The sequence below is a fragment of the Bison bison genome, unplaced genomic scaffold (genome assembly GCF_000754665.1).
Source record: "Bison bison bison isolate TAMUID 2011002044 unplaced genomic scaffold, Bison_UMD1.0 scf7180017851711, whole genome shotgun sequence".
NCBI classification, from domain to species: Eukaryota; Metazoa; Chordata; class Mammalia; order Artiodactyla; family Bovidae; genus Bison; species Bison bison.
Window position 1 is genome coordinate 78,549 of NW_011482284.1, and position 27,543 is coordinate 106,091.

The following is a 27,543-nucleotide window of genomic DNA, read 5'->3' on the forward strand; positions in this document are numbered from 1 at the left end:
GCCCCGTCCCCGCCGCCCGCCTGCCCCCAGGATCAGCACCACTTCCTCAGGTCCAGCGTGAGGCCGCAGAGCAAGAGGCTCAGGAAGGACTCGTCCTGCGCTGGGGGGAGCAGCGGTGCGGGCAGCTCCGGGCCCCGCGGGAAAGGTAAGGCGACCCTGTCCCCTTGCAGGGTGTGCCCTTGCGCCCCCGGTGGGGGGCCCCTCCCTCATGCCTCCCTGCCTCCACCCCGCTGGGGTTCCCTCGTGTGTCTGCACCCGCACTTTGAGTGGCACTTTGGAGGGGACATGCTCTCTTCCTGCTCCAAAGAGACTGTTTCTGTGTTTCGACTGTGTTAAGGGGCAGTAAGTATTCTTTCCTTGGACAAATAGGATAGATTTCTGATGGTTGGGTTTTTTTCCCCCTCAAAGGCGCTTGGGTGATTTATATGGTAGGCTATTTTAAACAGTAAACAGTAGTTTAGAAAGGGATTGAGAAATTACGTGCTGTATCTTTTCCTCAGCCTCAGATGGTGAAAATACAACAAAGGAGTGGAGTTTTGAAACTCTTGTGGGGAAAGGCTGATAAGTCGAAAATGAATGATCCGAGGGTCCAGCGTGGGCCCGTCGCCCTCTACGTCAAGTATGCTGGGTTTGAGAGTGTCAAGGCCTCAAGACGTGGCCCTTTGCGTTTCTACTGAGGCTTCCTTGGGTGCCATGAGGACATCTCCCCTAGCGTAGTCAGTGGTGAAAACATTTATGACCTGACATAAACGAGCAGCAGTCCACAGGATTTGTCCTGGCATTCTCAGGTTGTTGAGGACGTCTCTATCAAAATAGTAAGAAAACCATGTGTCAGTTCCCCATTGTTTTCTGCTTGTATCTGTTTATATTTCAGTATTCTGCTTTTTCTTAATGGTATAAGTGAATTGTTCTTAATATTCTGTTTCAGGCCAAGTTTGCAGCACTTTTATAGATAGCATATGTAACACCATTTTCTAGTGAGTTTCACATGAGAAAAACTTTCACTTGGTTCCTTGGGCGATGGAATTTAAATCGTTAGCTGGTCCTGATAATATTAAGAAGGAAATACCTCAGAAGCTAGTGGAGGACCCATTTTGGAGATCTGTGCCAAATGTGTGCAGTTAAACTTGCTAACTTCTGCCTCATTCTCAGCTGAAGAGGACTGGCCTCTGAAGTCATAGCCTTACTCATTTTTGGGGGGAGGTGGGGGGGTGAAGACTTTTGGTGTAACTATACTCACTTGGAGATGTAAGCATGAGATAATTTTGTATGCTTCAGAAGTTAAAACTTGTCTCATAAAAGTTTATTTTGGTGTGAAAATTGCTGGTTGATTAGGAAAACATTAATTTGTTTTCATGGCTTTGTTTTGTAAAAAGCAGTTTTTCACTCCTACTCAGAGAGATGTCTTAAGTTACCATGTGTAAGTGCTAGTGAGCCTCCAAGGGTCTGTTTGTGGCTTCAGAAGCACTGGCTCTGACGTCCGGTCAGAGTCTCTGGCTTTGGTCCCCTGGCCCTCTGACCTCCATCTGCTCGCTGTACCCCTCTCACCGGCTTTCTCCTTGGAGAGGCATCCTTCCTTCCCTGTGAATTGAGGAGTGCCGGGGATGGCTCCCCTCTCTCCACGTGTAGCTGCTAAAATGGAGTGAGGCACTGGAAGCTGTCTGTCCCCTGTGAATGGCTGCCTGTGAGGTGATGTGGCGTGGATGGGACGTGAGACTAAAGTTAGAATGTTGGCAGTGGGTGAGGGGCGGTTTGCTTTCCCTTGCACACTTGAGTGTGGGGCTGATGGGGAAGGTTTCTGATTAGCCTGGCCTCAGATGTGTTCTTAATTCTTGCCCAAACGTGGTTGGAACAGCCATCCAGTTCCCATCAGTAAAATGGAAGTTTGTTAGAAATTGTGCTGCTTACAGCTTGTGTATTTTCCTGTTTTAGCATGCAGAAGTTTGCTAAAGTGAATAATGAAGCTGAACTGTGGTGCTGATGTTTGGGAGAGGAGTGAAAAGTGTGTTTCCTCTGCTTCACAGACTCCTGGGCCTGCCTCTGGCCCGGAGCTTCCTGGCGAGGCCACCTCTGGGCTGTGCTTCAAGTTTCCCCGTGCCCAGGATATCCCCCGCCTGCTTCGGGCAGCCTCTCCTCCCTCTCCCGCCCCTTTGACCGGCAGAGAGCAGGTCAATTGTAACCTTGGGGAACATTCTTGGAGGAGCTGTTCGTTGCACAGACGGTGGAAATCTCCACCTGTAGTGATGAGTATGGACCAGTAAGGGAATTTTTCCAGGTTTTTCACTTCAGGAAAGTAAAAATTTCCATTATATTTGAGGTACAATCACAGCCCAGCCAGAGAAGGCTCCTTTGGTTACTGACCGCTTTCCAGTTTCAGTCTTAATGCATGGAGAACTCTGCCGGTGTTTGGGAGGAAAAGGCTTGGGGAGGAAAGGAAGTTTTCGTTTTGCTTCTGTCCACACAAATACTGTCTTTTCTTTTTTCATAAGAATGGACTCTTTTGTCAACTTCAGTGAAAAACCAGAAGTGGAAGTCTGAATCAAATCCTTTTTTAATTGACCAGGGGCAAGTGGCAATGATTTAGCACCTGTGTGCCAGGCATCTTGCACCTCTGTTACTTTGCTTTTTATCTGGGCGCAGATACCGAGGAGTGTTGTTCAGATAACGTGTTCAGCTGAGACAGAAGGTAGGCTGCAGGTCAGAAACCAGTGGCTCTGCTTGATGTCAAAACAAATGCTCCCCTGGCCCTGCCATGCGCCCCAAGTGGCCTGAGAACACACTTGAGACTGACTTCACAACCTGCAGGAACCAGGCCAGGAGGCAGGGCCCCCACGCCCTCCCGTGTGTTCAGTTCCTGATGCACATCTCAGGTTCTCAGAATAACCCCAGTGCCTGCCTCACTGAAATAAGTAACGCCCCGAAGCCCTGCTCTTAGGGAAAGCGGGCCTGGCTGCCAGGTCGAGCTTCAGGCAGAGTCTGAGTGGATGGACGGGGTGGGCGGGGTCACCTGTTGGGAGGTAGGATAGAGGTGCCAGGAATGCCCCCGAACCTCTAGGGGGTGGGGTCCTCAGGGGACGCCTGAGTTGGGGGCAGAGTTAGACCCTCTGTTTCCAAGGCTGTCCCCTCCCCCCACCCAAGCAGGCCAATTCTGCAGAGTCAGGGAGCAAGTCAGAGGAGGCGCCGTCTCCACAGTGTGGCTGCGTCGTCTGGCTTTACTGTGTCGTGCTTAGAAATCAGCGTTTGCATTTTGCTTAGTCTGGGGCCTGCCTGTACCTTCCAGAATTTTTTTTAAAGATGTCTCAGACGTACCTCACCCTGTTGCGGCTGACCCTGGGGAGACAGTATCCTTTTGGGAGGAAGGATGATCTGTGGTCGGGAACCCAGTGTCTCCACTCTGAGCTCCAGGGATTCATTCAGCTGGGCTGGAGGGGTGCTTGCCCTGCCCGAACTTTATGCTCCTTCCGTTCAGCACCAGATAGATCAGGCCACGGCCGAGGCCACGCTTCCCTCAGCTCAGAGGTGCCTGGGGTCCTGCGAGAAGGCAGAGGCCCAGAGGCCAGGTGGTTGTCTCCCTGGTAGGTTCTCCTTAGCCTTCACCTCGCGAAGTGCCCGGCCTGGCAAGGCCCTGCTGGCATCCATGCCGTGGTCACTCTCGTCCCTCCCCAGGCCAGGGCAGCCGGGCAGGGCAGTCCCTGCCTTCCATACCCACCAGGGGCAGGGGGACACACCCGACCCTCCAGAGACCATGAGGCTGGAGCTCTGTGGTCCTTGTGGCCAGTTGGATCGTCACCCCAGGGTCCCTCAGGCTCTGTGAAGGTCTCAGCTTTATGGGAGGAGAAGTGAGAGGCAGGCCGTTCTTCCAGCTGTGTCCAGCACATGCCTCTCTCCCTACTGAGGCTGCATGTGCAGGAGACACGGGGACTGCGACACGGGCTCTATTGGGTGACACAGGCCCCCTCTGTGTGTGGTGGGTCAGGAGACCCGCCGGCCCAGGCCGCGTTAGAGCGGCCACAATGGAGCCGTGCCAGATGGAGGGGAGCCCGCCTGTGGAGCAGAGCTTCCAGGAATCCCTCAGTCAGAGCTGTGCCCTGAGCCGGCTTCATGTCCAAGACGTGGACAGATAGCCTGGGCTAGTAGGTAAGGGAACAGTTGAATTCTGGTTTAAAGGCTGAGCTAACTTTGGAGTATTAGTACTTCCTTGACTTTCAACATCAACACCGATGCTTCTGTGGTGTCTCGTGAGCTTCTGCGGTTGTCTGGTGCCCACTGAGAGTACACGCGTCAGGGTTGTCATTTCAGGTAGTACGTTGTGTCCTGTTTCGGATGATATGAAAATACAAAGATAGCAGAGTCACAGATGCAGAAACCGTCTTTGTCCTGGATGGCGGTGTGCTGGAGTGCTTTATCACATCAAGCAAGGCTGGTGTTATCAGCGCCGAGGACCAGTGTGTGAAACGTGCCTTGGAGTTGTGGTCCCCACGTTACTCCCTGAGGAGGGTGTACGTTTTAGTGGGAGCGCTGAGTTGTAGTTGTGTTTGTCTTAAATATCTGTGAGAGGAGCGAAAGTCTTCGAGGGAGGCCACGCCTGGTTTGAGAGGGGGACACTGAGCCTTGCGAGGTGCCGCTGAGGCAGATGGAGCAGCAAGTGCTGAGGGCGGTCCTGGTGGGCAGCACGCGGCTCTCGGGGCCCAGCGGACGTGGTGGGGATGGGGGTGCTTGGATTCGTCCGTGGGGCGGCACCCTTCCTGGGAACCATCCACCTTGTGCCTTGGTGGAGAAGGCTTCTTCAGCAGCAGCACAGAAGCACCTCTGAGACCCTGGGTGGCACACCTCCCATTTGGACTGAGTACAGCCTGGGGTGCCCGCCGGGTCTCATGTTGGGCGTGCTGCCCTCTCAGCCGTGAGCTTCCACGGTGCCAGGCGGCGCCCCAGTGGGGCTGGGGGCGGGCAGGCGGTGAGACGGGAGCGTGCCTCCTGCCCAGCGCAGGTGGGCTTGGGTGGACGTTTCTGAAGCCCTCGAGTCCAGCCCGACAGGGTCTTCCTGTCCCTTGGGACTTTGATGTTATGCTCGGGAAGTTCGCAGGCTCCAGAGGAAGGCTGAGGACAGGGAGTGTGCTGTGACGGGGTGTCACCACATCCTCGGAGTCCCCCGGGACGTCACGCGGCCGTGCTAGGCCAGCATCCACCAGAGTCCTGAGCCTGCTGCCACCTCCATCACAGACGGGGGGGCGCTGAGACCAGGGTCTCTCCTTTGTCTGCCCGTGGCTCTGTGTGTCGTAAATGCTGAGGCAGCCACGGCCCAGGTGACAGCCACCGTGACGTAACACGTCCTGGGGGAGCCCCGTGTCCCGGGAGGATGACGCCAGGTCTGGAGTATGAGGAGGGGAACTGGCTGGGCCCCTGCCGTCCGGGCCATGCGGCTTTCCCGCTTTCAGGGCTTCTTTCCCCCTGGTGATGGTGACTGCACATGAGGACAGAAGGGAGCAGGGCGTCCAGACGCGCTCCTCGGGGCTGGGCACCTGGGCTTCCCCGGCAGAAAGATGGCTGGTTCTCTGCTGCGCAGTGCTGAGGGGGCATGGGCAGAGAGAGCGGGCGGTCTAGCTTGTCTGGAGTGGATGCGGGCAGCGGGGGACGCAGACAGACGCCGCACATCTGTGTTCCTCAAACGTGAGTCCTGGAGAGGGTTGCGGCCTGGGTGGGTGGTCTGGGAGACCACAGAGGGCACTGAGGGGCCTGCTCCGAGGTGGCTCTGAGCCTCCGGAGGACTGGCCCACCCACCTCTGGCCGTGGTGGGTGGGAGGGACGGCGCCGGCTCCCCAGCTCTTGCTGAGCACACTGTGAGGCCTGACGCGGCCGTTCCTGCTCTGAGGTACAGGGAGGCTGCCGGGCTCCGGCCTCATGTGTCCTTTCCCTCCTGCCTTCCCGATGCTGACTTCTCACGTGCAGGCTCTGACTAACCTCTTTGTGGCCTCAGAAGCACGGTTGCAGGTGTCACATTGACTTGGGGCCTGTGCATACCCACGCCCACCCCAGGGAGAGCCCCACACCCATTAAGGCTTGTTCAGAGTTGTCGTCTCAACACCCCCCCACCCCCCCGCCCTTTGCCTTCCTGCACCTCTGTTCTTCTCGCTGGCTTCTCTGTCTTCCCCTTTCAGTCATCACTCTCTGTCTGGACTTTGCCCGGTAACCATCTCGTTCTCCCAGTGTCTCTGATCCTACTTGTCTTTTCCTGCTTGAGTCGCAGCGCTCAAAGGAACCAGAGCTCAGGTGGGATGCCGTTCTTCCTCCTCCTCATCTGAATTTTCAGGGATGTACCAGGTGCTGTGTTCTCTCCCCCCATGAAGTTTTGTGATTTTACTCTGTTTCTGAGAAGCATTCAAGGTCTAGAGTGACGGGCAGCAGATGTGGAAATGGTCGCCTGAGGGTCCTTGGCTTTATTTTCCTCTACTGAGGACGAATGTTTTTGAAACCCGAGCAAGAGAGGCTGAGCATCGCTGCTCTGACCTCTGGCCTTGAAGAGGGCATGGTTGGTGGCCTCAAGGACCTCCTGGGAGCAGCTTTTAAGTCGTCCTTTCCTGCGTGTCTGCTGGTTTGGTGTATTCTGTGGGCTACTCCTGAGGTCCCTCCAGGCTCAGAGATGCTGCCATTCAGTTTTCCATCACTGTTCATCCTCCTTGTTGCGGGTCACCAGTGAAATCTCACAAAACCCAGCAAGAGGCCTGCGTTAACAGAATTTTCAAAAATGTGTGTAATTTCAAGTACGTTGACACCAGTGTGGGCTGGCAAAGCTAAACCTGAGCTGTGATTGTTAGCAAGTTGCCTTTGTCTTGGAAAAGGAGGGTTTATGAAATTCTTTGTTGTGGGTGGTGCAGAGGTGGACAGACAGCCCTTCCTCAGAGGAGTACTCATGAGGAGTTATGAGCTCCAAGTCAACCAGAATTTCTTTTATTTGAGAGTGGGTTTAAATGGCACCCGTGACCTGATCTTGAGCTCATGGAGAGGCGTCTCTGACCTGCGCGCAGTGGAACAAAACCGACGATCCCTGCACACGAACTGAGTTGCCTTGCCTGTTGAAACATCTTGGGACATGCCGGGCTCATGAGTTAGGTCAGGGGTTTGGTTTGGTTTGGTGAGGAGCTGACAAAGTCAGGTCCTGTGGCGAGGGCGTCCTTCCCCCACTCTGCGCACGGGGATTCTCAGGTACAGATCTGCTGAGCCTCAGGAAGCGGAGGGAAGCAGCTTGGGACCGGCTTGTCTTCCCTAGCTGTGTCTAGGATGTGAGGGGTGAACATACAGGTGCGGTGACAGAAAGGTCCCTCCCACGTTGTCTGGCATGGGAACCCCTGGCCCCCTGTGGACCCAAACCACTAGAGCTGTGGCTGGTGTGACTAATGAACTGGGGTTTTATTTAATTTTAATTAAGATTTAAATTTGAGTAGCCTCGTTAGTGATCGTCTAATTGGGCTATACAGCTCTGATAAATTGTGAATTCTGTTAGCTGAGTGTGTCGCTTTCTGAAGGTGGCCCGCTGGCCTGATAACACATTTCCCCACAAGAGAATCAGGCGCATTCCATGTACCTGAGTGGTTTTTCTACACATATGAACACGTTCTCATGCCCAGTAGCTGACTGATAGGATCAGCTTTTTTTAGATACTGCTTATGTTGACGTTAGGCCTTCCCACGTGGCTCAGTGGTACAGAATCTACCTGCCAATGCAGGAGATGCAAGATATGCAGGTTCAGTCCTTGGGTCAGGAAGATCCTCTGGAAATGGCAACCCACTCCAGTATTCTTACTTGGAAAAATACATGGTCAGAGGAACCTGATGGGCTATATAGTCCACGGGGTTGAAAAGAGTCAGGCGCGACTGAGCACACACACGTGTCAATGTGATTACGAGGATCCGCGCCTTGAAAGGCACAGTGAGGCATCGGGGGAGAGTGACCCCGCCCTGCCCGGGGCCCAGACAGCCCTGCACTTGGATTCTGCAGGGGTGGGCTTTGCAAGCATGCGTGGGATCACTTTTGTCACTTTTTTTATTTCTCACGATTGTCTTTTATTCCCTTTGGAGGCAGAACCCTCTCAAGGGGCTGAGGGAAACATGGCCCTGAGTTCCCAGTGAGCACGTGTCTGCCCAAGGAGGGCCCCCAGCAAACTGACTGGGAAGTGGATCTGATGGAAAAGCTCATGATTATCTCATCAAGAAAGCATCTTAACGGTTATCTGCACTTGTTTGCTTTTCCTGTTTGAAGCAGTTTTGTTTTTATGATCTTATTTTTACCCTTGTCATTCAGAGTTTGCAGATTCTAACCATTGGATGGCCCTGTGGTTCCGAGAAAAGAGAATGCTGGTTATCACAAAAATACACTGGGAGTTCCCCTTCCATCTGAGAGGAAGGAACTGGAATGGGTGGGAAGGCTGGGTCAGGTCATAAAGTGTGTAGTTATCTGTGACCTTTGCCTTGGCTTTGCTGCCTGTGTCCTCCTGGGAGCTCAGAGTTCTGGTCCTGGGCCTGGCTTGGACCCGCATGCTGGACTGTATGTGCTGCTGCCTCCAGCAGGGTCTTGAAGGACTCATCTCGAGATACAGAACTGGTGCTTCAAGAGCGTGTGTGGGATGTCACTCACTCTTAGAACACCAGACTTTGTTGATAAAAAGTGATCAAGAAAAACAGGAGTTTTGAGACTTTTAAAAGATGCTGTGGGGTTGTGTGGTGCATATGTTGAAGTTCCAGTTGTAGCTCTAAGAAGGTAGTGTCTTACACACATGTAGATGTTTTCTTGATTTTGAATTTCAATTTGTTTATTTGAAAATATAATTACTTTACCCAAAACTTCTTTTGAGAAAGAGGTGCTGAGTGCCTCAGCAAGGCCTTGTCCTTGTACTCTCAGTGGTGCCACATAAACGCTCTGTTTCCTTTTTCTCACTGTTTAAACGTTCACAAGGGTCAGAGGTCAGGGCAGGACCATGTCACTCACTTGCTGGGGGCGGGGCCTGGGGCAGCTTCTGTTGGTAACAGGTCACTCACTATAAGGTTCTTTCTCTCCAAGGAGCTGATGGTGGTGGATCATCGGCTGCAAATGGGCCTGGGGTTGCCCCTGCTGCCCCTGCAGGGGGCTCTCGCTCCTCCTCCAGGAACCTGGGGTCTTCCGGCGGGGAGAAGGAGGAAGGCAAGAAGGTTCGGCGGCAGTGGGAGTCCTGGAGCACAGAAGACAAAAACACCTTCTTTGAGGGGCTATACGAGGTAAGCTTCCTGGAGCCTGCAGGGCTGGTGGGGCTCCCCCCTCACACCCTTTTGGTGGCCCCAGGCCTTGCCCTCTGACCTTGGCCCTTCATCTCCTTGGTGTGACCTTCACAGCTGTTTCTAGTGAGGTGGCTGTTGGGAAGTGTCTTTGCTTCTCCCTTCTAAGATGCTCTCCAGTGGCTCAGAGTGGTGCCCATCCCTCTGGGCCTTCCCCTCGCAGCTGGTGGCAGTTTTGTGGGAGAGGAAGTACCTGAGCTAGACGCTGGAGGAGGCACCTCACGTGCAACTCTGTCTTGTTCTGGCTCACCTGCCATTGCTTTTTTTAAAACAGAGAATGAGTATTCATTCTTTAGGATTTTTACTTTTTGATTTTAAATTTTGAAATGATTTCAGAATTGGAAAAACCACAAAAAGAATACAGGGAATGTTCACGTGCCCTTTTCCTGCTTCCCTGATACCCTCATGACTGCAGGGTGACCAACACAGTGAGGAGGATCAACCTGATGTCATCAGTGTTTATTCTGGGGTCCTCCTCCGGGTCACATTGACCCACATTGTAGTTGGCTCCTCCCAATTGGGACAGGTCCCTCAGTCTCCCCTTTTTACCCTGGTCTCTTTTGAAGCATCCAGTCTGTTCACTCGTGGAGCACCCCTAGTTGGGCTCACCTGACATTTCCTTGTGGTTAAGCTTAAGCTTTGTGTTGAAGTGCTGCAGGAGTGCTGTGCCTCCTTGGGTGTCCTTGTGGGAGCCTCTGCTGTGCCCTCGGGCCTGCTCTGTGAGCCTTGGTCTCTGCATTCAGGTTGCATCTCTCAGGTTCTCCACCACCAAGTCTTCCTCTTTTTTTTTTTTAACTTTGAGGCTGTGTGAATACCCTGTTTCGCATCATTTTTCCTTCTTCTAATTTAAGCAACCAGTGCTGCTGCTTACTGGAACAACTATTACTGTGGTGTATGCCCAGTGACTGCCTTCTAGCTCCCTTACTCTACGTACATTTATTAATTGGGAACCCCACGCCAGGAGCTCTCCCTTCTCCATTTATGTTGGCTCCTGTGTCCTTCTAACATGTTTCCTTTCAACCTTGAGTATTTCCTCTCTCTCTCTGGCAACTCAGGATGCTCTAGACATTCCTGGTGTTTTCCTTGCCCCAGACTTGGCGATGCCCATTTTCCCAAGGAACTCTGTTCGTTTTGGAAAGTGGGATTTAGAAGCCAAGCCTTGGGCACCCATGGTGCTCATTGCTGCCGGCGTGCCGTTACCTGCAGGTCCCTTCCCACGCTCTTGCTTGGTGTGTGTTGATGAGAGTTTCAGTCATGGGCAGTACCTGAACAGCATCGACACTGTGTTCTCTGGAATGTAAATTCCGTCCTGAAAATCTAAGCTGTACTTGGTTTCTGTGTGGAGTTGCTGAAGGAAGGTCCACAGCTGTATTCAGAGCACATTCTGTGTGATCCTGTTTAATACCTTTTGTATGAGTGAATTGGTGAGACTGTTTCTGAATAGTTGATGTTTTAAGATACCAGATACACAGCACCCTGAGCTCCTCCATCCTGTCATATCTTCTGGTTATTGTTTATGCGGGTATCCCATTTCATGGGCTCTAAAGAACTCTAGAGGTTAAGCCCTTTGTCCCAAGTGATAAGCTTTATGTTTCTCCTGCTCCGGCTCCTTGCCTCTTGGGACCCACATGTTAAGGTCATTCTATTGCTGCTTTGTCCATTGTTCTGATGGAAACCTGAGGTTCTGGGGAAGCCGGGCTGCAGTTCACTCCCAGTGAGAGCTGTGAAGCGTCTACCTTGCCCAGAGGCTGCCTCGTGGTGATTGCCTTGTGTGTGCCGCGGGCTCTGTCTTGCAGCACGGGAAGGACTTTGAGGCCATCCAGAACAACATCGCGCTAAAGTACCGGAAGAAGGGCCGGCCGGCTGGCATGGTGAAGAACAAGGAGCAGGTGCGGCACTTCTACTATCGCACCTGGCACAAGATCACCAAGTACATTGACTTCGACAACGGTAAGCGCCGCCTGCCCACCTCTCCCTGGCCCCGTGCCCACCCAGCACACGGCTTGGGGTGTCCTCGGCTCAGCATGCCTGCTGGCAAGAGGCCTTGTAGCTGGTAGTTGGGCTGAACTGCGAGGATGCCTGTGGCGTCTGGGTGCCTGGCTCGCTTGCTGGCAGGGAGGGTACTGTGGTCCTGGATCCTACCTCTTCATTACCCGTCCTTCTCCCAAGAGGGCCCTGGTGGGTTAGTGGGCCGGGCCTGGCATGGAAGGCTGGGGGTGGAGGGCTGGCCATCCACGGCTTTCCCAGGCCCTCGTCGCTTATGTTTGAGTCTGGTTTGCGTGGTACTATCTTTAAGTCACATGTCTAGGTCATTGCCAGGTGCAGTCCTGACTTCCTACTCAGAGCACCCCTTCCATCAGCATCTGTCCTCGGGGGAGGCATTGCCGCCTCCTTTGTCCACACGCTGGGAGAGCCGTGTCCGTGTCACTTCTGCCAATTCTCATGGCTCAGTCCCTCCTGTGACCACCTGGTTCTAACACTCCCCATTAGCAGCACTGCTGATGCAGGATGACTGTGGTGGCCACGCTCACGCCACTCCTGTGAACTCTGCCTGTGCCTTGCAGGTGGTCTTTGGCCAGGCAGCGAGTTCTCGCCTCCCTGATGACCCCCCAGCTTCCCCGCTGCCTCTCCCTGTGGTCAGGTTGCCAGGGCCGGGGCTTCCCCCAGCCTGGAAAGGCCCAGGGGTGGTCCGAACTGTCCTTGTATAAGGAGTCTGGCTTTGGAGGGTTACTGTCTTTACTGAAACCGCTTCACCCTGCTTCCTCGCTCGCTTGGATGGGGTGTGGAGGACTGTGTGCTGCTGCTGCTGCATTTGCGTGTTTACAGAGAGCCCTGGCTGGGTCTGGCTTGCAAGCCATGGTTTGCTGTCCTCTGCCCTGGAGAAGTCCTTTCTCGATGCCATGGCCAGCAACAGGGCTCTCGGGACTGTGGACCAAGCTCCAGACAGTCATGGTTGTGATGGGTCACTGCACTTCCCGTGACAGTGTCCCTGTCTTTCCTTTGAATCTTTGTGGATGTCTCCAATCCGCCTGTCAGTCTTGCTGGTTCTGTTCTGAGCTTCTCAGATCTGTCTGTGCTGCCCAGCCTCCACTACCCTCCACCCTCCCCCAAAGCTGCACCGGGCCTCAGCTGGCCGGGTCTGTGCACAGAGAAGTGATCCCATACTCCCACGCTTGGTGGAAGCCCGCCATGTTGGGCATTCTATTTTCTCTCTAGGGACATTGCCCTGCCTGTTAGGGTCCCCTCCTCCCTCTTTTTCTTCTGAAAAGTGCAAAAACGGCACCATATTGCTGTGTACTCTGCCCTGTGGTCCAGGGTGCAGGGGTCAAAGCCAAAAAGCACCCCCAGTGCCCTGGCGTGACCTCGAGCCCCGCACGTCCGTGCTCTCCTTCTGAAGCTGCACCTTCCCTTGTTTTCAGTGTTCTCCCGTGGGCTCAAGAAGTCCTCCCAGGAGCTGTATGGCCTCATTTGCTATGGGGAGCTGCGCAAGAAGATCGGGGGCTGTGAGTACCTTCCCCGGGGCCGCCTCCCAGTGGGGCTGCAGCTTTAGTCCTGGGGCTCTTTGTTTTCTTCCCAGCTTTCAGCCTGAAAACACTTTAATGTACAGAACGTTTTAACATTGTGGAAGTATTGAAGGAAGATGTATTGATCTCACACGCTGTCATTTAGATGTTACTGGCCTGAACCTTGGCCATATCTGTGTTACCTCTCCTGCCCCCAGCCCCTCCACACACTGGCTTTCTTCTTGCTCAGCCATGGGACTTTAAGTTGCTAACACCCAAGCACACTGTCAACCCCTCACCCGCTGGCCCCTGAGAACAAGGATGTTCCCCTGCACACCCAGCATGTGTAAGATGTTTCCAGTGGGCACCACAGCCTCACTGGTCTCCTGACCAACTCAGGTCTCCCAGGACATCCACCACACCAGGCGGCGCACACCTGTCCACAACATGCTGATTCACAGCTGCTGTGTCTCCTGGGTCTGGACTTAGAACAGCCCCCACGTCCTGGTCTTTCCCAACTCTGGTGCTCTGAGGGATCTGGGACCCTCCCTTGCCTTGGTCTGAGCGTGCCCTCATAACTAGAGTCCTTTTAGCTGTACAGGTGTTCTGGCCTCCCCATGTGATTATGCACGTGAGGCTGCAGCCTGTCAACATGGCTTGGGAAGGCACACCCCTGCAGGGCCATCTTGGGAGATGAGGATGAGCTGCCACCGAGTGCGTCACAGCGGGCAGGCTGGTGGGGCGGGCATTCCCTGGGTGACCTGCGCTCCCTGAAACAGGCAGGACTTCCAGGAGCCTCTGAAGAAAGGGCCAGGTGTCCCAGCTCCCCGCCCCTCCTCCTGCAGGCTGAGGACTCCTAAACAGACCCCTGGCTCCTGCTCTTAGTGCTCTGCTGAGCTCCTGAATCCCTGTCCTGCCCTGAAGCACTCCTGGTCCTGGAGTGCTGGCCCAGTGCTGTGGCCCTGTCTGGTCTTGCCATCCGTGTCACCCAGCTGGACCCCTCCCCACAGAAGGCTCCCGCAGCCTTGTCCTTTTGTCGACTTCCTATCGCCCCTGGGTGGGGGGTGGGTGCACGTTCACTCTAGTAAGCAAACACACAGGGCCTCGGCGCGTGCTTTGGCAGAGCTGTTGGAGGCAAGCCCACAAGTAGCCCAGGAACCCAGCAGGACAAGTGTAGTGGGGCATGATGGTCCCCAGGAAAGGGTAGTGTCTCATGAGGTAGTTGGGGGCGAGTGGTTGGTGGACAGGGGACAGTGCTCTTAGTGCAGGTGACATGTGGGTTCTCGGGGGCTGCAACTGACATGGATGTTACTCTGGGAGGCCCTGATGTTCCATTAAGTGGTTTGGATTCTGCACTGAAGATAATCACATGGAATCTTGCTGGGCTCTGCTCCTGACACCTTGATGCTCACGTGTTTGTTTTTGCACCGAAGGCATGGACGACAAGAATGCCACGAAGCTGAACGAGCTCATTCAGGCTGGGTGAGTAGATGGCGTGGGTGGCAGGCTGGCTCCCATGAGTTTACACTTTTTGCTCAAATATAGACCTTGAAATACATGCAGTTTTCTCCCCTTTTCTCAGTGAGAACCATTAAAACTTGAACTCTTCAGAGTTAACCCTTATATCCTTGCAGCTAAGCATCTGCCCGTTAGGAGGTGGCCAGCCCAGGGGAGTGGATTGACCTGCCCCAGCTTCTCCCCGAGCTGGGGTCCATCCCTCTTCTTGGCAGGTCTCCACTCGGCCCTCACCTTCACGGTCTCACTCTTCTCCTCAGTCTCGTGCTTTGTAGTGTGGGAGCTCCTCTTGCCTCTGGAAGGCCCTCTGTCCTGTGCATTTTTCTGGCAGCCGTTTTGGCACCCCAGCTGCTCTCCTTCCTTGGCCTGATGTTGGATGGCCGGTGGGCCCCTGTTCCTCAGGCTGAGGGCCTGCCAGGCCGGCTGCCCATGTGCTTTTGCGCTTTGGCTCTGGCCCAGCATTTGTGCTCACAGAGGCTGGCGGTGGGTTCCTAGGCTCTGTGTCTGAACTGTCACCCGTCTGAGCAGGCCTGAGAATGACCAGGTTGTTTGCACCACCATGTATAAAAGAGCAGAGACTCATCCTGGTGGCCAGGAGGAGCAGGTGGCTTGGCCAGCTGGCATCACTGGGCACACCAAGCCTCCCAGAGGTATGGGGTATGGTTGGAGGTCAGCGGCCCTGGCCCCAGGGTTGTTTATTACCCCCATCCACCTGTGCACCATCAGTGTCAGAACTGCCTGCCTGCCTTCCTGCCCCGCCTGTCAGGTGGGAGCTGTGTTGGCTCCAGGATCTAAAGGTTTGAGTGGTGGTATGTGCACGAGCCTTCCCTGGAGTGTCATCCCTGTGGCTGTGTGGATCCATGGTCTGTTTATCCTTCCCCCACTCCCCGGTAAGGGACATAGGCAGTTTACGGAGAGTGAAGGACTTGCCGTTGACGCCAACATTTGTCATAGATTGCCAGGGAAGGAGTGGTGGGCATGTGTAGACCTTACAGGGGGCTGCCAGCTTGTTTTCCAAGGAGGCTTCCGGGTACCCCAACACGCCCCACGCTGGGTGTGCTCAGACTGTCTGATCTGAGCCACTTTGCTGGTGAAGGGGTGTCTCACTGTGGTTTTCACTTCATTTACCTGAGGGCTGATATTGAATACCTTCCGAAGACTTGCTGGTTGTCTCTTGCGGGGTGCCACTTCAGGTCTTATGCCCACTGAGTTTTGAATGTCCTTCATTTGTTCCAGACAAGCCTTGTGTCAGGCAAGTGACTTGCAGACGTTCCCTCCCAGTCTGTGGTTCATCGTCTTAGTGGCTTTATCAGTGACCTTCATAGGGTAAACATTTTAGCTGTGGTGTAGTCCAGTTTGTTGTTCTGTTGTTTTTTTCATATTTGGATCATGCTTTTAGTATGTCTAAGAAGTCTTTGCTGAACTCAAGGTCACAAGATTTTTTCCAGTGTTTTTTTTCTAAAAGTTTTATGGTTTAATATATAAATCCACTCTGAATTGACTTTGGTGCACACCATGTCGTTTGTGCTGAGGTCCAATTTGTGACCTGTGGGTATGTCCATTGGGACTGGCCCCAATTGCTTCCCCTATTCGCTGCTATTTCACCCTCGTCTAAGGTCTGTTGACTATACTGTGTGGGTCTGTTTCCAGACTTTAAATTCTGATCCATTGATGTATTGTGTGTTCTTTTGACAACAGACATCAGTTTTGAAAAACAAAGCAAAAATCCTGTAAAAGTGAGACAGAGCTGGGGGGAGTTTAGGAAGGTACCTGTGGAAAAACTAGTCCTTGACATCAGAACATTGAGTATTTATCTCACTTCCCATCCCTGCCTCTCATGCAGACTACTTCCTAATAACTGTCTATCTCCCTTCATTATAAAATTGTAGAATTAGATCAAGGAGTAAATGAATTGAGAAAAGCTCTAAAATTAAATCTCATTACATTGGTTGCAGACCCAGCAGCATAGAATTTGGCACATGTTTATTAGACTTACCAAGTTAACTTTGCAGAGAAGTAAATGAAAAATATAAGAAAGGACAGCTCGACTCCCATGCACACAGAGCAGAGTTACTCTGCTGCCTGTTTTGTTGAAGTCAGACTGGTGGAGGACTCAGAGGGGTCTCTGCATCGCTCTGTGCGAGCAGGGACGGGCCTGATTCTCCTGCAGGTGCTCCTCCCCAGCCTGGCTAGGGCCAAGCCTCCCTGTGCTGGCTCCAGCCTCCAGCCACTCCTAGAACTTTGATTTGTGAGAAGAGGAAAAGGATCGTAACCTCAGAACGGTCTCTAGTCATAAAGCAGGCCCTGTTCAATTTCTCTTAAAAAAAAAAGGAAGTCCCAAAACAGCAGTTTAACGGAAAATGTGGTTATCACAAATACAAGTGCCACGTGACATGGCTCCCCAGCTCTTTAAATCTTGCTGCTGCTGTTGTATTTGTTTGGGATGGAGGGGCAGGAATGTCCACTTGTTCCAGAACCCTTTAATGGGGGGAGCTGTGTAAGAACTGACCCATTGTTCTTGGGTCACACTCCAGCATCATCAGAACATCCTGGGAGTGCTCTGCTGTGTGTGTTTCCCCTGAGTTGAGGTGGTTCAGTCTCAAGCACTTGGTCTCAGTGGAGACCATGTTCCCTGCAGGCTCTCATCCTCTCTGAACCTCCCATCCTGACACAACGGTGGGGAGAGCTGGCTCCTGGGGTCTGCCTGCCCAGATAACTGTTTCTCCTAAATTCACAGGCTCAGAGAAATTTAAGTAAAAGGAAAAACCAGAGGAATTACTCCCAGTTAAAAGAACAAGAGTATAGAGAAGGGGCATCCAGTGGTGACAGAGGTTCTGATCAGACCAAGGACCAGAGAGGGAATGTGATCTCCCCTGAGTCATGGAGGGACTGGTAGAGCTGAATAAGAACCCGCGCCTGTAACTGAAGACACAGGGGTCTTTCTGCTACACTTTTAAGAGACAGACCCTAGGATCTTTGCACATTATCTTATGGGAAAGACTGCCTAGAGTCAGAAAGAGCTGAAAAGCTCTCCTGGGTGACTGTTAATGAGGCCAGTGTTGGATGGATTGGCTCAAAAGATGACAGGCGCTGAAACAGAACCTGAGGAGGGAAAAGGAAAGTGGAACCTCACCTTCAGTATCCACTGCCAGAAAGCCCCTCTATTTTTGACCTCTATTACAAGCAGAAAGCCCTAAGTAGAGGCCTGTGTGAATATTATGTTAAAGAAGGCTGTGAAAGTAACCTGATCACAGAATGGATAGGGCCAGGGTATGAGAACCTCTGCTTCCTGTGGTGCATTCAAACATGGGACACCAGTTTTGGTTGAGCCATATTTGCCGGGTCCCCAGAGCAAGCTGGCAGTGGACTGAATCGTTGAATACATGTGCTGTGGCTACTGGCGCTCCTGTGTCTGAGGCCTCAGGCCCTGACCCCACTCCACCATGGACTCTGGGCTGCTCAGGTTTCTACTTATCCCACCACCCTTCTCCTGGGACAGCTCTTCCCGCTGAGTGGTACCCATGTGGGAAGCTTTTGTGTTCATCAGCTGTGACCTGTAAGAATAAGACTTTTAAATCCTTAAAAAAATAAAAGAATGAGGGAAATCTGAGAGAACAAATAATGAAATAATCTCTCCAGTCTACCCCATGCTCAAAAAGGAGGTAATAAAAATGCTGAAGGAATTAAGAAAGGCTATCATTAGAAATGCAGATCACTGGCATAAGGATCTAGAAAGTATAAAGAGGAGCCAATCAAAATTAGACAGTTCAATTACCAAGATGAAAACCGAGCTAAAGACAGTAAACAGTTAATTAAATAATGCAGAAGAACGAATAATTGATCTGGAAGATAGAATAACAGAAATCACCCAATCAGAACAGACAAATGGAAAAAATGAAAGCAACATACAGGATCAGTGGAATAATATGAAGTGTGCCAATCTACGCGTAAAAGGAAACCCAAGAGGAGAAGAAAGAGAAAAGGGAATCAAAAATACATTTGAAAGTTTCCCAAACCTAAAGTGGGAAACAGTTTTCAAGAGACCAGAAGCACAGAGGGTCCCAAACAACAAGAACCCAAACAGACCTACTCCAGGGCACATCATGACAAAAGATAAAGAGAGGATTCTAAAGGCAACAAGAGAAAAACAAAGAGTCAGTTAGGAAAAAACCCCCACAAGGCTATCAGCTGATATCCCTACAGAAATGGTCCAGGCTAGAACGGAGTGGCAAAATAAATTCAGAGTCCTGATGGAAGGGAAAAACCTTCCATCTAGGATACTCAACCCAGCAAGATGATCATTTGGAGCTGAAGGAGAGCAAACTTCACAGACAAGCAAACACTAAAGGAATTTAGTGTTTGTGATACTACACCTATACTAAAAGGAATAGTGAGAGGTCCTTTCTAAATAAAAAGAGAAGCAGGAGTCTATAGGAAAGGGAAATATCACAATAAGAAAGAGAAATCTATTAAAAGGACTAAAGATCACTTTAGATAAGCTAGTATATAGATTTAAAAAAATAAATTCTGTGAAAGCGATTATAACTACAATGAACAGCAAAGGATAAACATGAAGATGTAAGACCAGACCTCAAAATCACAAAATGTGGGGGAGGGGAATAAGAAAGTGTAGATCTTTTGGAATGTATTTGAATATATATGACTTCCAGTGTAAAGCTGGTAGATACATTTCTGGGTTCACGTATTTGAGAACCAAGGTAACCACAAATCAAAAAGAAGGAGTAGATTCACCAAAACCAAACAAGAAAGGAACTGAAGAATAAGACCAAAAAAACCCATCAGGCCACAAAAGGGAAAATGAAAAGTGCAAAGCAACACCAAAAGAAATATAAAATTAACTGGAAAACAAGATTTAAATGGCAATAAATACATACTTATCAGTAGTTGCTTTAAATGTCAATGAACTAAATGATCAAAAGATACAAAGTATTAGGTGGGATAATAAAAGAACTTACAATAGGCTACCTATAAGAGATCCACTTTAGAGGGAAAGACACAGATTGAAAGTGAATGGATGGAAAAAGATATTTCATATGAGAAATGATGAGAAAATGGAAGTCACAGTACTCATATCAGACAAAATAGGTGTTAAAAGCAATAGGGAATTCTTGGTGGTCCATTGGTTAAGACTTGGTGCTTTCACTGCCATGGCCCTGGTTCAGTCCCTGGTTCGGGAACTAAGATCCCACATGCTGCAACTACTGAACCCATGTTCTCTAGAACTCGTGCTCTGCAATAAGGGTAGTCTGTGCATTGCAACATGAAGCCCTTGCACTGCAGCTGGAGAAAGCTCACATGCGGAAATGCATACCCAGCACAGCCAGAAACAAAAAGTGAAAAACCAAGTACTAACAGACACAAAGGGAGAAATTGATGGGAATGCAGAAATAGTAGGAGACTTTAACACGGCACTGACAGCAATAGACATGTTTTCTAGAGAGAAAATCAGTGAGGCAACAGAGATCCTAAATGACACAATAGAACAGTTAGACTTAATTGACAGCTACAGGACACTACATTGAAAAAAACCCAGAATATACATTCTTTATAAGTATCCATGGAACATTCTCTAGGATAGACCACATACTAGGACATAGAACAAATCTCAACACGGTTAAGAGAACAAATTATTTCCAGCACCTTCTGATCACAACTGCATGAAATTAGAAATCAACCACAGAAAGGGTAATGAAAAAATGATTACATACAGAGTAAACAGTGTGCTACTAAAAGTCATCAATAGCTCAGAGATGAAATCAAAGAGAAAAAAAACTCTTAAAAGACAAAAGGCAGTGAAAACACAACCATATAAAGTCCATGGGTATAGCAGAAGCAGTCCTGAAAAGTTCATAGCCATATAGGCCCTTGTCAAAAAAAACAAGAAAGAACCCCAATAAACCGAAACCTACCACCTAAAAGAATTAGAGAAAGAAGAACAAACAAAACGTGAAGTCAGCAGAATAAAGATCAGAGAGGACATAAATAGAAATTAAACAATAGGAAAAAAATCAATTAAACCAAGAGTTGGGATTTTAAAAGGACAAAAATATTGATAAATCTCTAGCCAGGCTCACCAAGAAGAATAAAGAGATGATCCAAATGAGGTAAGAAAAGAGAAGAAATGGCAACTGACACCTCAGATATATTAAAAAAAATCATTAGAAAATATCATGCAAAGTTCAGTTCAGTTGCTCAGTAGTGTCCGGCTCTTTGCAACCCCATGGATTGACTACAGTACACCAGGCCTCCCTGTCCATCACCAACTCCTGTAGTTTGTACTCAAACTCATGTCCATTGAGTTGGTGATGTCATCCAACAATCTCATCCTCTTGTCCCCTTCTCCTCCTGCCTTCAATCTTTCCCAGCAGCAGGGTCTTTTCCAATGAGTCAGTTCTTCGCAGCAGGTGGCCAAAGTTTTGGAGTTTCAGCTTCACCATCAGTCCTTCCAATGAATATTCAGGACTGCTTTCCTTTAGGATGGACTGGTTGGATCTCCTTGCAGTCCAAGTGACTCTCAAGAGTCTTCTCCAACACCACAGTTTAAAAGCATCAATTCCTCAGCACTCACCTTTCTTTATAGTCCAACTCTCACATCCATGCATAACTACTGGAAAAACCAAAACTTTCACTAGAAGGACCTTTGTTAGCAAAGTAGTGTCTCTGCTTTTTAATATGTTGTCTAGGTTGGTCATAACTTTTCTTCCATGGAGCAAGCATCTTTTAATTTCATGGCCGTACTCACCATCTGCAGTGATTTTGGAGCCCGAAAAAACAGTCTGCCACTGTTTCCACTATTTTCCCATCTATTCACCATGAAGTGATGGGACCAGATACCATGATCTTTGTTTTCTGAATGTTGAACTTCAAGCCAACTTTCTCACTCTCCTCTTTAACTTTCATCAAGAGGCTCTTTAGTTCTTCTTCACTTCCTGCCATAAGGGTGGTGTCATCTGCATATCTGAGGTTATTGGTATTTCTCCCAGCAGTCTTGATTCTAGTTTCTGCTTCATTCAGCCCAGCGTTTCTCATGATGTACTCTGCATATAAGTTAAATAAGCATATGAAAAGTTACATACCAACAAAATGAACAACCTAGCTGTAACAGCCCATCAAAACTGAATCAAAAGGAAACATAATTTGAATAGACCAGTCACTGGAAGTGAAACAATCTGTAATTTAAAAACTCCCTTCATATGTATAAAATAGATAACTGGTGAGAACCTACTGTATGGCATAGGGAATTCAATGCATTGTTGTGGTGACTTAAATAGGAAGGAAATTTTAAAAAGAAAGGATGTGTGTATGTGTATATATATGGGCTTCCCTGGTGGCTCAGCAGTAAAGAATCTGTCTGGAATGCAAGACACCTGGGTTCAATCCCTGGGTTGGGAAGATCACCTGAAGTAGGGGGGAATGGCAACCCACTCCAGTACTCTTGCCTAGAGAATCCCACAGACAGAGGAGCCTGGCAGGCTGCAGTCCGTAGGGTTGCACAGAGTCTGACACAACTGAAGAGACTAATCTGCAGCAGCAGCATTTGTGTGTATAGATAATATAACTGATTCACTTTCTGTACAGCAGAAACTTCCAATAAAAATTTAAAAAAAAAAAGCTCCGTGAAAACAGATGGCTTCACTTGGAGAATTCTGCCAAACATACGAAGAACTTATATTAATCCTTCTCATACTCTTCCAGAAGGCTGAGGGGAGGAAACACCAAAGTGTTTCCTCCAAAGTCAATCTGTGAATGTACCATCAGCCTGATACAAATCCAGGCCAATACCAAAAATGATGACCAGCCAGTATCTTTGATGAATTCAGATGGAAAACTCTCAGCACAATATTAGCAAGCCAAATCCAACAACATATATAAAAGATCATATGCTGCAATCAAGATGGATTTGTCCCAGAGTCCCTAGGATGGTTCAGCACATGTGAGTCAGTCAACGTGATTAACCACATCAGCAGAAGAAAAGACCATGCAGTCATCTCAAATAGATGCAGAAAAAGCATTGACTCTCACCAAAGTAGGTGTGGAGGAAGCATTTCAACATAATAAAAACTAATCTTGACAGACCTATAGCCAACATAATGCTGAATGATGAGAAGCTGAAAGCCTTCCTGTCAACTTCTGGAAGAAGACAAGGATCCTACTGTCATCATCTATTTAACAAAGTATTGGAACTCATAGCCACAACAGTCAGGAAAAAGAAAAGGCATCCAGACTGGAAGGGAAGAGGTAAAGTTGTCATCATATGCAGATGACATGACTCTATATAGAAAACCCTGAAGACTCCACGCAAAAGCCACCTGAACTTACAAAGTGAATTCAGTAACATAGTAGGGCACGAGATTAATACACAGAAATCCGTGGCATTTCTTTACGCTGAAATACCAGAAAGAGAGTAAAAATAGCTTCTCAGCCTTTGGTTAAGGTCAAGGGTAGAAAGAGTAAATTGTGCTTAAAATCGCATGAAAAAAAATTAAAATTTTAGAAATAAACCTGACCTGCTCCTGCTGCTAAGTTGCTTCAGTCCAATTCTGTCCAATTCTGTGACCCCAGAGGGATTCTCTAGGCAAAATCTTTGGAGTAGGTTGCCATTTCCTTCTCCAAAACTTGAACAGGGAGGTGAAAATTTTCTATGTTGAAAACTATGAAACACTGATAAAGGAAATCAAAGATGATTCAAGGAAATGGAAAGATATCCCATGCCCTTGGAGTGGAAGAATTAATACAGTTAACATGGCTGTACTGGACAAAGCAATTTGTAGATTACCCATGATGTTTTTCACCGAATGAGAACAAGTAATCCCAAAATTTGTATGAAACCAAAAAGACCCAGAATTGCCAAAGCAAATCCTGAGGGAAAAGAGCAAAGCTAGAGGCATAACCCTCCCAGACTTCAGACAACGCTACAAAGCTACAGTAATCCAAACTGTGTGTGGCCTTTGTGTAAAGACAGACCTTTGGATCAGTGGGAGAGAATGGAGAGCCCAGAAAGAAACACATGCCTATGGTCCATTCACCTTTGAGAAAGGAGGCAAGAGTACGCAATGGCGAGAAGACAGTCTCTTCAGCAAGTGATATTGGGACAGCTGGACAGTCGGTCACATGTAAACCAATGAAGTTAAAGCACACCTTCACACCATATACAAAACCAAACTCAAAATGGCTTAAAAACATAAATACAAGACACAGCACTATAAAGCTCCTAGCAGAGAATATAGGCAAACCAATGCTGTTGTTCAGTCACTCAGTTGTGTCCAACTTTTCAACCCCATGGCCTGCAGCACGCCAGGCTTCCCTGTCCTTCACCATCTCCCGGAGTTTGCTCAAACTCATGTCCATTGGTGGAATCTAAAAAATAATACAAATAAACTTATTTACAAAACAGATTCATAGATGTAGAAAACAAACTTGTGGTTACCAGAGGGTAAAGGGGTGGAGGGATGAGTTAAGAGTTGGGGGTTAGCAGATACACAGTACCATATGTAAAACAAAGAAACATGGAGTTACTGTGTAGCAGAGGGAACTGTGTTCAGGATCTTGTAATAGTGAAATCTTGTGAGAACCAGAAAAGAATGTATACACGTATAACCTAATCTCTTTACTATGCTTCTGAAACTAACACAATATTGTAGTTCAATTTTTAAAACAGGTAAAACAATCATAAAAGCAGTAGATATCAGCCTGGAACCTTTTGTAAAACATAAACCTTTCTTTGTTCACCAACCATTGGGTGGCTGGCCGATGCCTTTTCTTAGGGGCTCGCTCCATGGAGTCTTGGGGTGGTTTTATTTGGAAGTTCTAGCCAAGACGCGTCATTTGTGATTTTCCTGTTTTCAAGTGGAGCAAGAACATAGAGGCTGCAGGGACCTTCCTGATCACCCCCAATCTTTCGTGATTGTCTGGCCTACCTTGTTTGGCTGCAGTCTTGAAGACAGTCTACCTTTATTGAGTATTGCCAAAGCGTATCAAATGTGTTTTCAGAGGGAGCTATTTTTCGTGGCTTTTATTTTTCTTTAATTAGTTAGCAGTAGTATTTCTTTATGTAATTTGAACATTGTATAAATTGCTGCCACAGCAGTGTTCCGAGAGAGTCACCCACAGCTATGACGTGTAGGGCAGGCCCCACTGAACCTGGGCCCGCTGCAGGCCAGTGTGGGGAGCACAAGCATGTAGCACCCCCACCTGCTGGCTTCCAGGGCCCCAGCCTCCACTCGTCCCCCAGTGTGGTTTGCAGAGGCATGGGTGACGTTCCTGACGGGCAGAGGTGGGGTGGGTTGAGAGGTCACATAGAGGTGGGTGAGCCCATCTGCTCTGGGGCGGGGGTGGGGCGGCCCTCCCCCACTCCAGGAGCAGGCTGTTGGGGGGGCAGTGGCGGGTGCTCGTGGCCAGGCAGGAGGGTAGGGCGTGTCCTGAGCGGTGGGCACCCCCTTTGTGGCGTGCTGCCTGCTCAGGGAGGTCCAGAGCCAGCCTTGTCGTCTGTCATGTGACGTCCATCTGCCCGCAACTCTGGGAGCTTCTGCAGGGGTCCTCTCATGGGGCTGAGCAGAACCCCCGGAGGCCAGGCTGGGTGCTTGGCTGGGGCCCTCCATCACTGCACAGGGTGGGAGTGACTCTACTCTGAGGCCTCAGCGCTCCTTCAACCCCTCTCCCAGGGCCACCACAGTCCGGTACAAAGGGAGGAACCTGCGGATCAAAGCACCCATGTGCCGCGCCCTGAAGAAACTCTGTGACCCTGATGGTACGTCAGATGCAGCTCCGCTGGGGCGGGCCAGGCCGGGCGTTGAGGACCCGTTTCCGTCAGGGAGGCTTGCTGGACGGCTGCATTTAGTGATTTCCAGCCTGAGCTGAAAACGTCCTGTGGCAGCCGAGCCTGGGTGATCGCTCCTGGACTGCGACTCCAGGCACAGTGATGTGTCCACTCAGGCATCTAGTTCAGCTCTGAAGCCCCAACCATCCTGAGATGGTGCATCAGAGGTGTCAGGGCGAGTCTCCTGTGGCCGGGCTGGGGCCTGGCACAGCGGGCATGTGGTGGCTGTGGCAGATGTAGGGCCGCTCCTCGCCCTACCCCCTCCAGCGTTCCCCAGGGCTGCTTGCCCCTCCTCCTCTCTGGGCACCTTAGCCGTCCGACCAAGAGCTTCATCTTATCATCGAGGTCTGTCTGTACCTGAACAGACGGCTCTAAAGCCCCTTCCTGTCGCAGGCCTGAGTGACGAAGAGGACCAGAAGCCAGTGCGCCTGCCCCTGAGAGTCCCTGTGGAGCTGCAGCCACGGAACAACCACGCCTGGGCCCGAGTGCAGAGCCTCGCCCAGAACCCGCGGCTCAGGTGAGACGCTGGACGTTTGGAGGGGAGCGAGCTGCAAGGGACAGGGCTAGAGGGGCCCCTGGGGGAGCAGCAGCCATCCCCGGTGCCCCGGCTCCACCTGAGGGTAGTGTGAGGGCTGCCTCGGCGCGGGGTCCTCGGACTCTGGAGCTGCGTTTGCATCGCTGGCTGGGGTTTTGCAGGCTGACAGCGGGTGTGAACACATCACGTGGTCACAGGCCAACAGCTTCAGGGTCTTCCCTCCTCTTTCCCTGAGAACTGCTCCCTATTTTCTCCTTCCGTGTGTCTGGCTATGCACCAGGCACTCAGGAATGGGTCATTCTCCAGTTCTCATTATCTTGTAGATTAACTGCAAGCTCTTTTAAAGGCCCAGTTCAGGGCATTGGGCACCTTCACAGTGTTGTATAGCCGTGACCTCTCTCTAGTCGCAGAAATTTTCATCCCCCAAGAGGGAACCCCATGCCCACCTAACACTCACTCCCCATCCCCCCGTCCCTTCCCCAGGCCCCACCGGCCTCCCTGCACTGGTCCTTGTAGATTCACCAGTGCTGGACGTTTCACGTCAGCAGAAACTGTACGTGGGTCCTTTCTGTCTGACCTCTCTCAGTGAGCATTGTGGTCTCAGGGTTCATCTGTGTCGTAGCCTGGGTCAGGACTTCATTCCTTCCATACATACTTTTATTTTCTTGGGCTTCATTAAGGCTGGACCCACTCTGACCCCTGAAGGAGCTGGTAGGGGAGGACCGTTGTGCCAGGCTCTGTCCTGGTTGAGGCCTCATCCTGTAAAGCGCGCTTGGTTCTCTTACTTTTTCTTGCAGTTTCACGTGGGCCTCCAGTTTTCTCAGTTTAAAGGGTTGGTGTTAGGAAAAGAGCCAGGGGCTCTGCAGGGACACTGTGGCTCGGGCCTTGAGATCATGGCAGCGTCTTGCCACCACAGCCTCCAGGACTCCCAGAAGGCCCCGCACGTCCCAGCCCCTGCCTCTGTCTGTCATTCTGTGCAGGATGATTGTGGAGCTACATCGGAAGGTCTCCAGCCTCATTGAGTTCCTGAAGCAGAAGTGGGCACTTCATGAAGTGAGAATCGTATCTTTTTCTTACTGAAGCAACCCTGGGACTCCGCAGCACCTGCTGCCTGAGACTTGGGGGCATCTCCGTCTCAGTCCTGGCTTTGCAGCAGAGCCCTGGGGTGTAGCATTTGGGCCATGGGCTGGTGTGGAACAGAACTAAAACCTACAGCCCTTCGTCCTCTGGGCTTGAGGTCTGAGCCCCTTTTGTGGTTTCCTCACAGTGTGAGAACTCTTGTCATAATGGCCCTCCATGCCTGAATGGCTGCTGTGTGGCCCACGGGCTGTGGCCAAGGCACCCCTGCCAGCAGGTTGAGGGAAATGACTGAGGTCAGCTCTCCATCTTCATGTCCTTCGCAGTCCCCAGCCCAGAGGGCGGGTGATGGGTGTGGGGCCCCTACAGAAGGAAGTGGCCCGCCTGTCTCCCCGAGGCCCCGTGGCCTGGGGGTGCGAGCTGCCACAGGTGGATCCTTGACGGTGCACTCAGCGGAAGACGCTGGAGGAGCGGCAGTTGCAGGACTCATTCTCGGAGCCAACACAGGAGAAGGTGGCGCTGCACTTGTTCCCGGGAGAGAACTGCACACTGACACCGCTGCCAGGCGTGGCCCGCGTGGTGCATTCCAAGGCCTTCTGCACAGTGCACTGGCAGGAGGGTGGCCGGTGCAAGCAGAGTGCCAAGGACACCCACACGCTGCCCCCGGCCCAGATCCTGGGCATCCAGAGCGGGCAGGGCACGGCCAGGGGCCAGCTGAAGTGCCCGAGGGCCATTTCCGAGGCCAAGGCTGGGGGGCGGCCTCCTCCCTCCACC

The 27,543-nt window shown here is 50.7% G+C and overlaps 1 protein-coding gene across 1 annotated transcript in view; it reads left to right on the forward strand.

Moving 5' to 3' along the window:
- Positions 1-27,543, forward strand: part of CRAMP1L (Crm, cramped-like (Drosophila)) — a 43,415-nt gene that overhangs the window by 882 nt on the left and 14,990 nt on the right. Inside the window, exons 2-10 of the mRNA XM_010851309.1 lie at positions 6-145; positions 9,052-9,245; positions 11,099-11,252; positions 12,722-12,805; positions 14,239-14,287; positions 25,003-25,088; positions 25,551-25,674; positions 26,673-26,754; positions 27,223-27,542. Of these exons, the coding sequence (XP_010849611.1) occupies positions 6-145; positions 9,052-9,245; positions 11,099-11,252; positions 12,722-12,805; positions 14,239-14,287; positions 25,003-25,088; positions 25,551-25,674; positions 26,673-26,754; positions 27,223-27,542 (1,233 nt within the window). The remainder of the gene's footprint in view (positions 1-5; positions 146-9,051; positions 9,246-11,098; positions 11,253-12,721; positions 12,806-14,238; positions 14,288-25,002; positions 25,089-25,550; positions 25,675-26,672; positions 26,755-27,222; position 27,543) is intronic.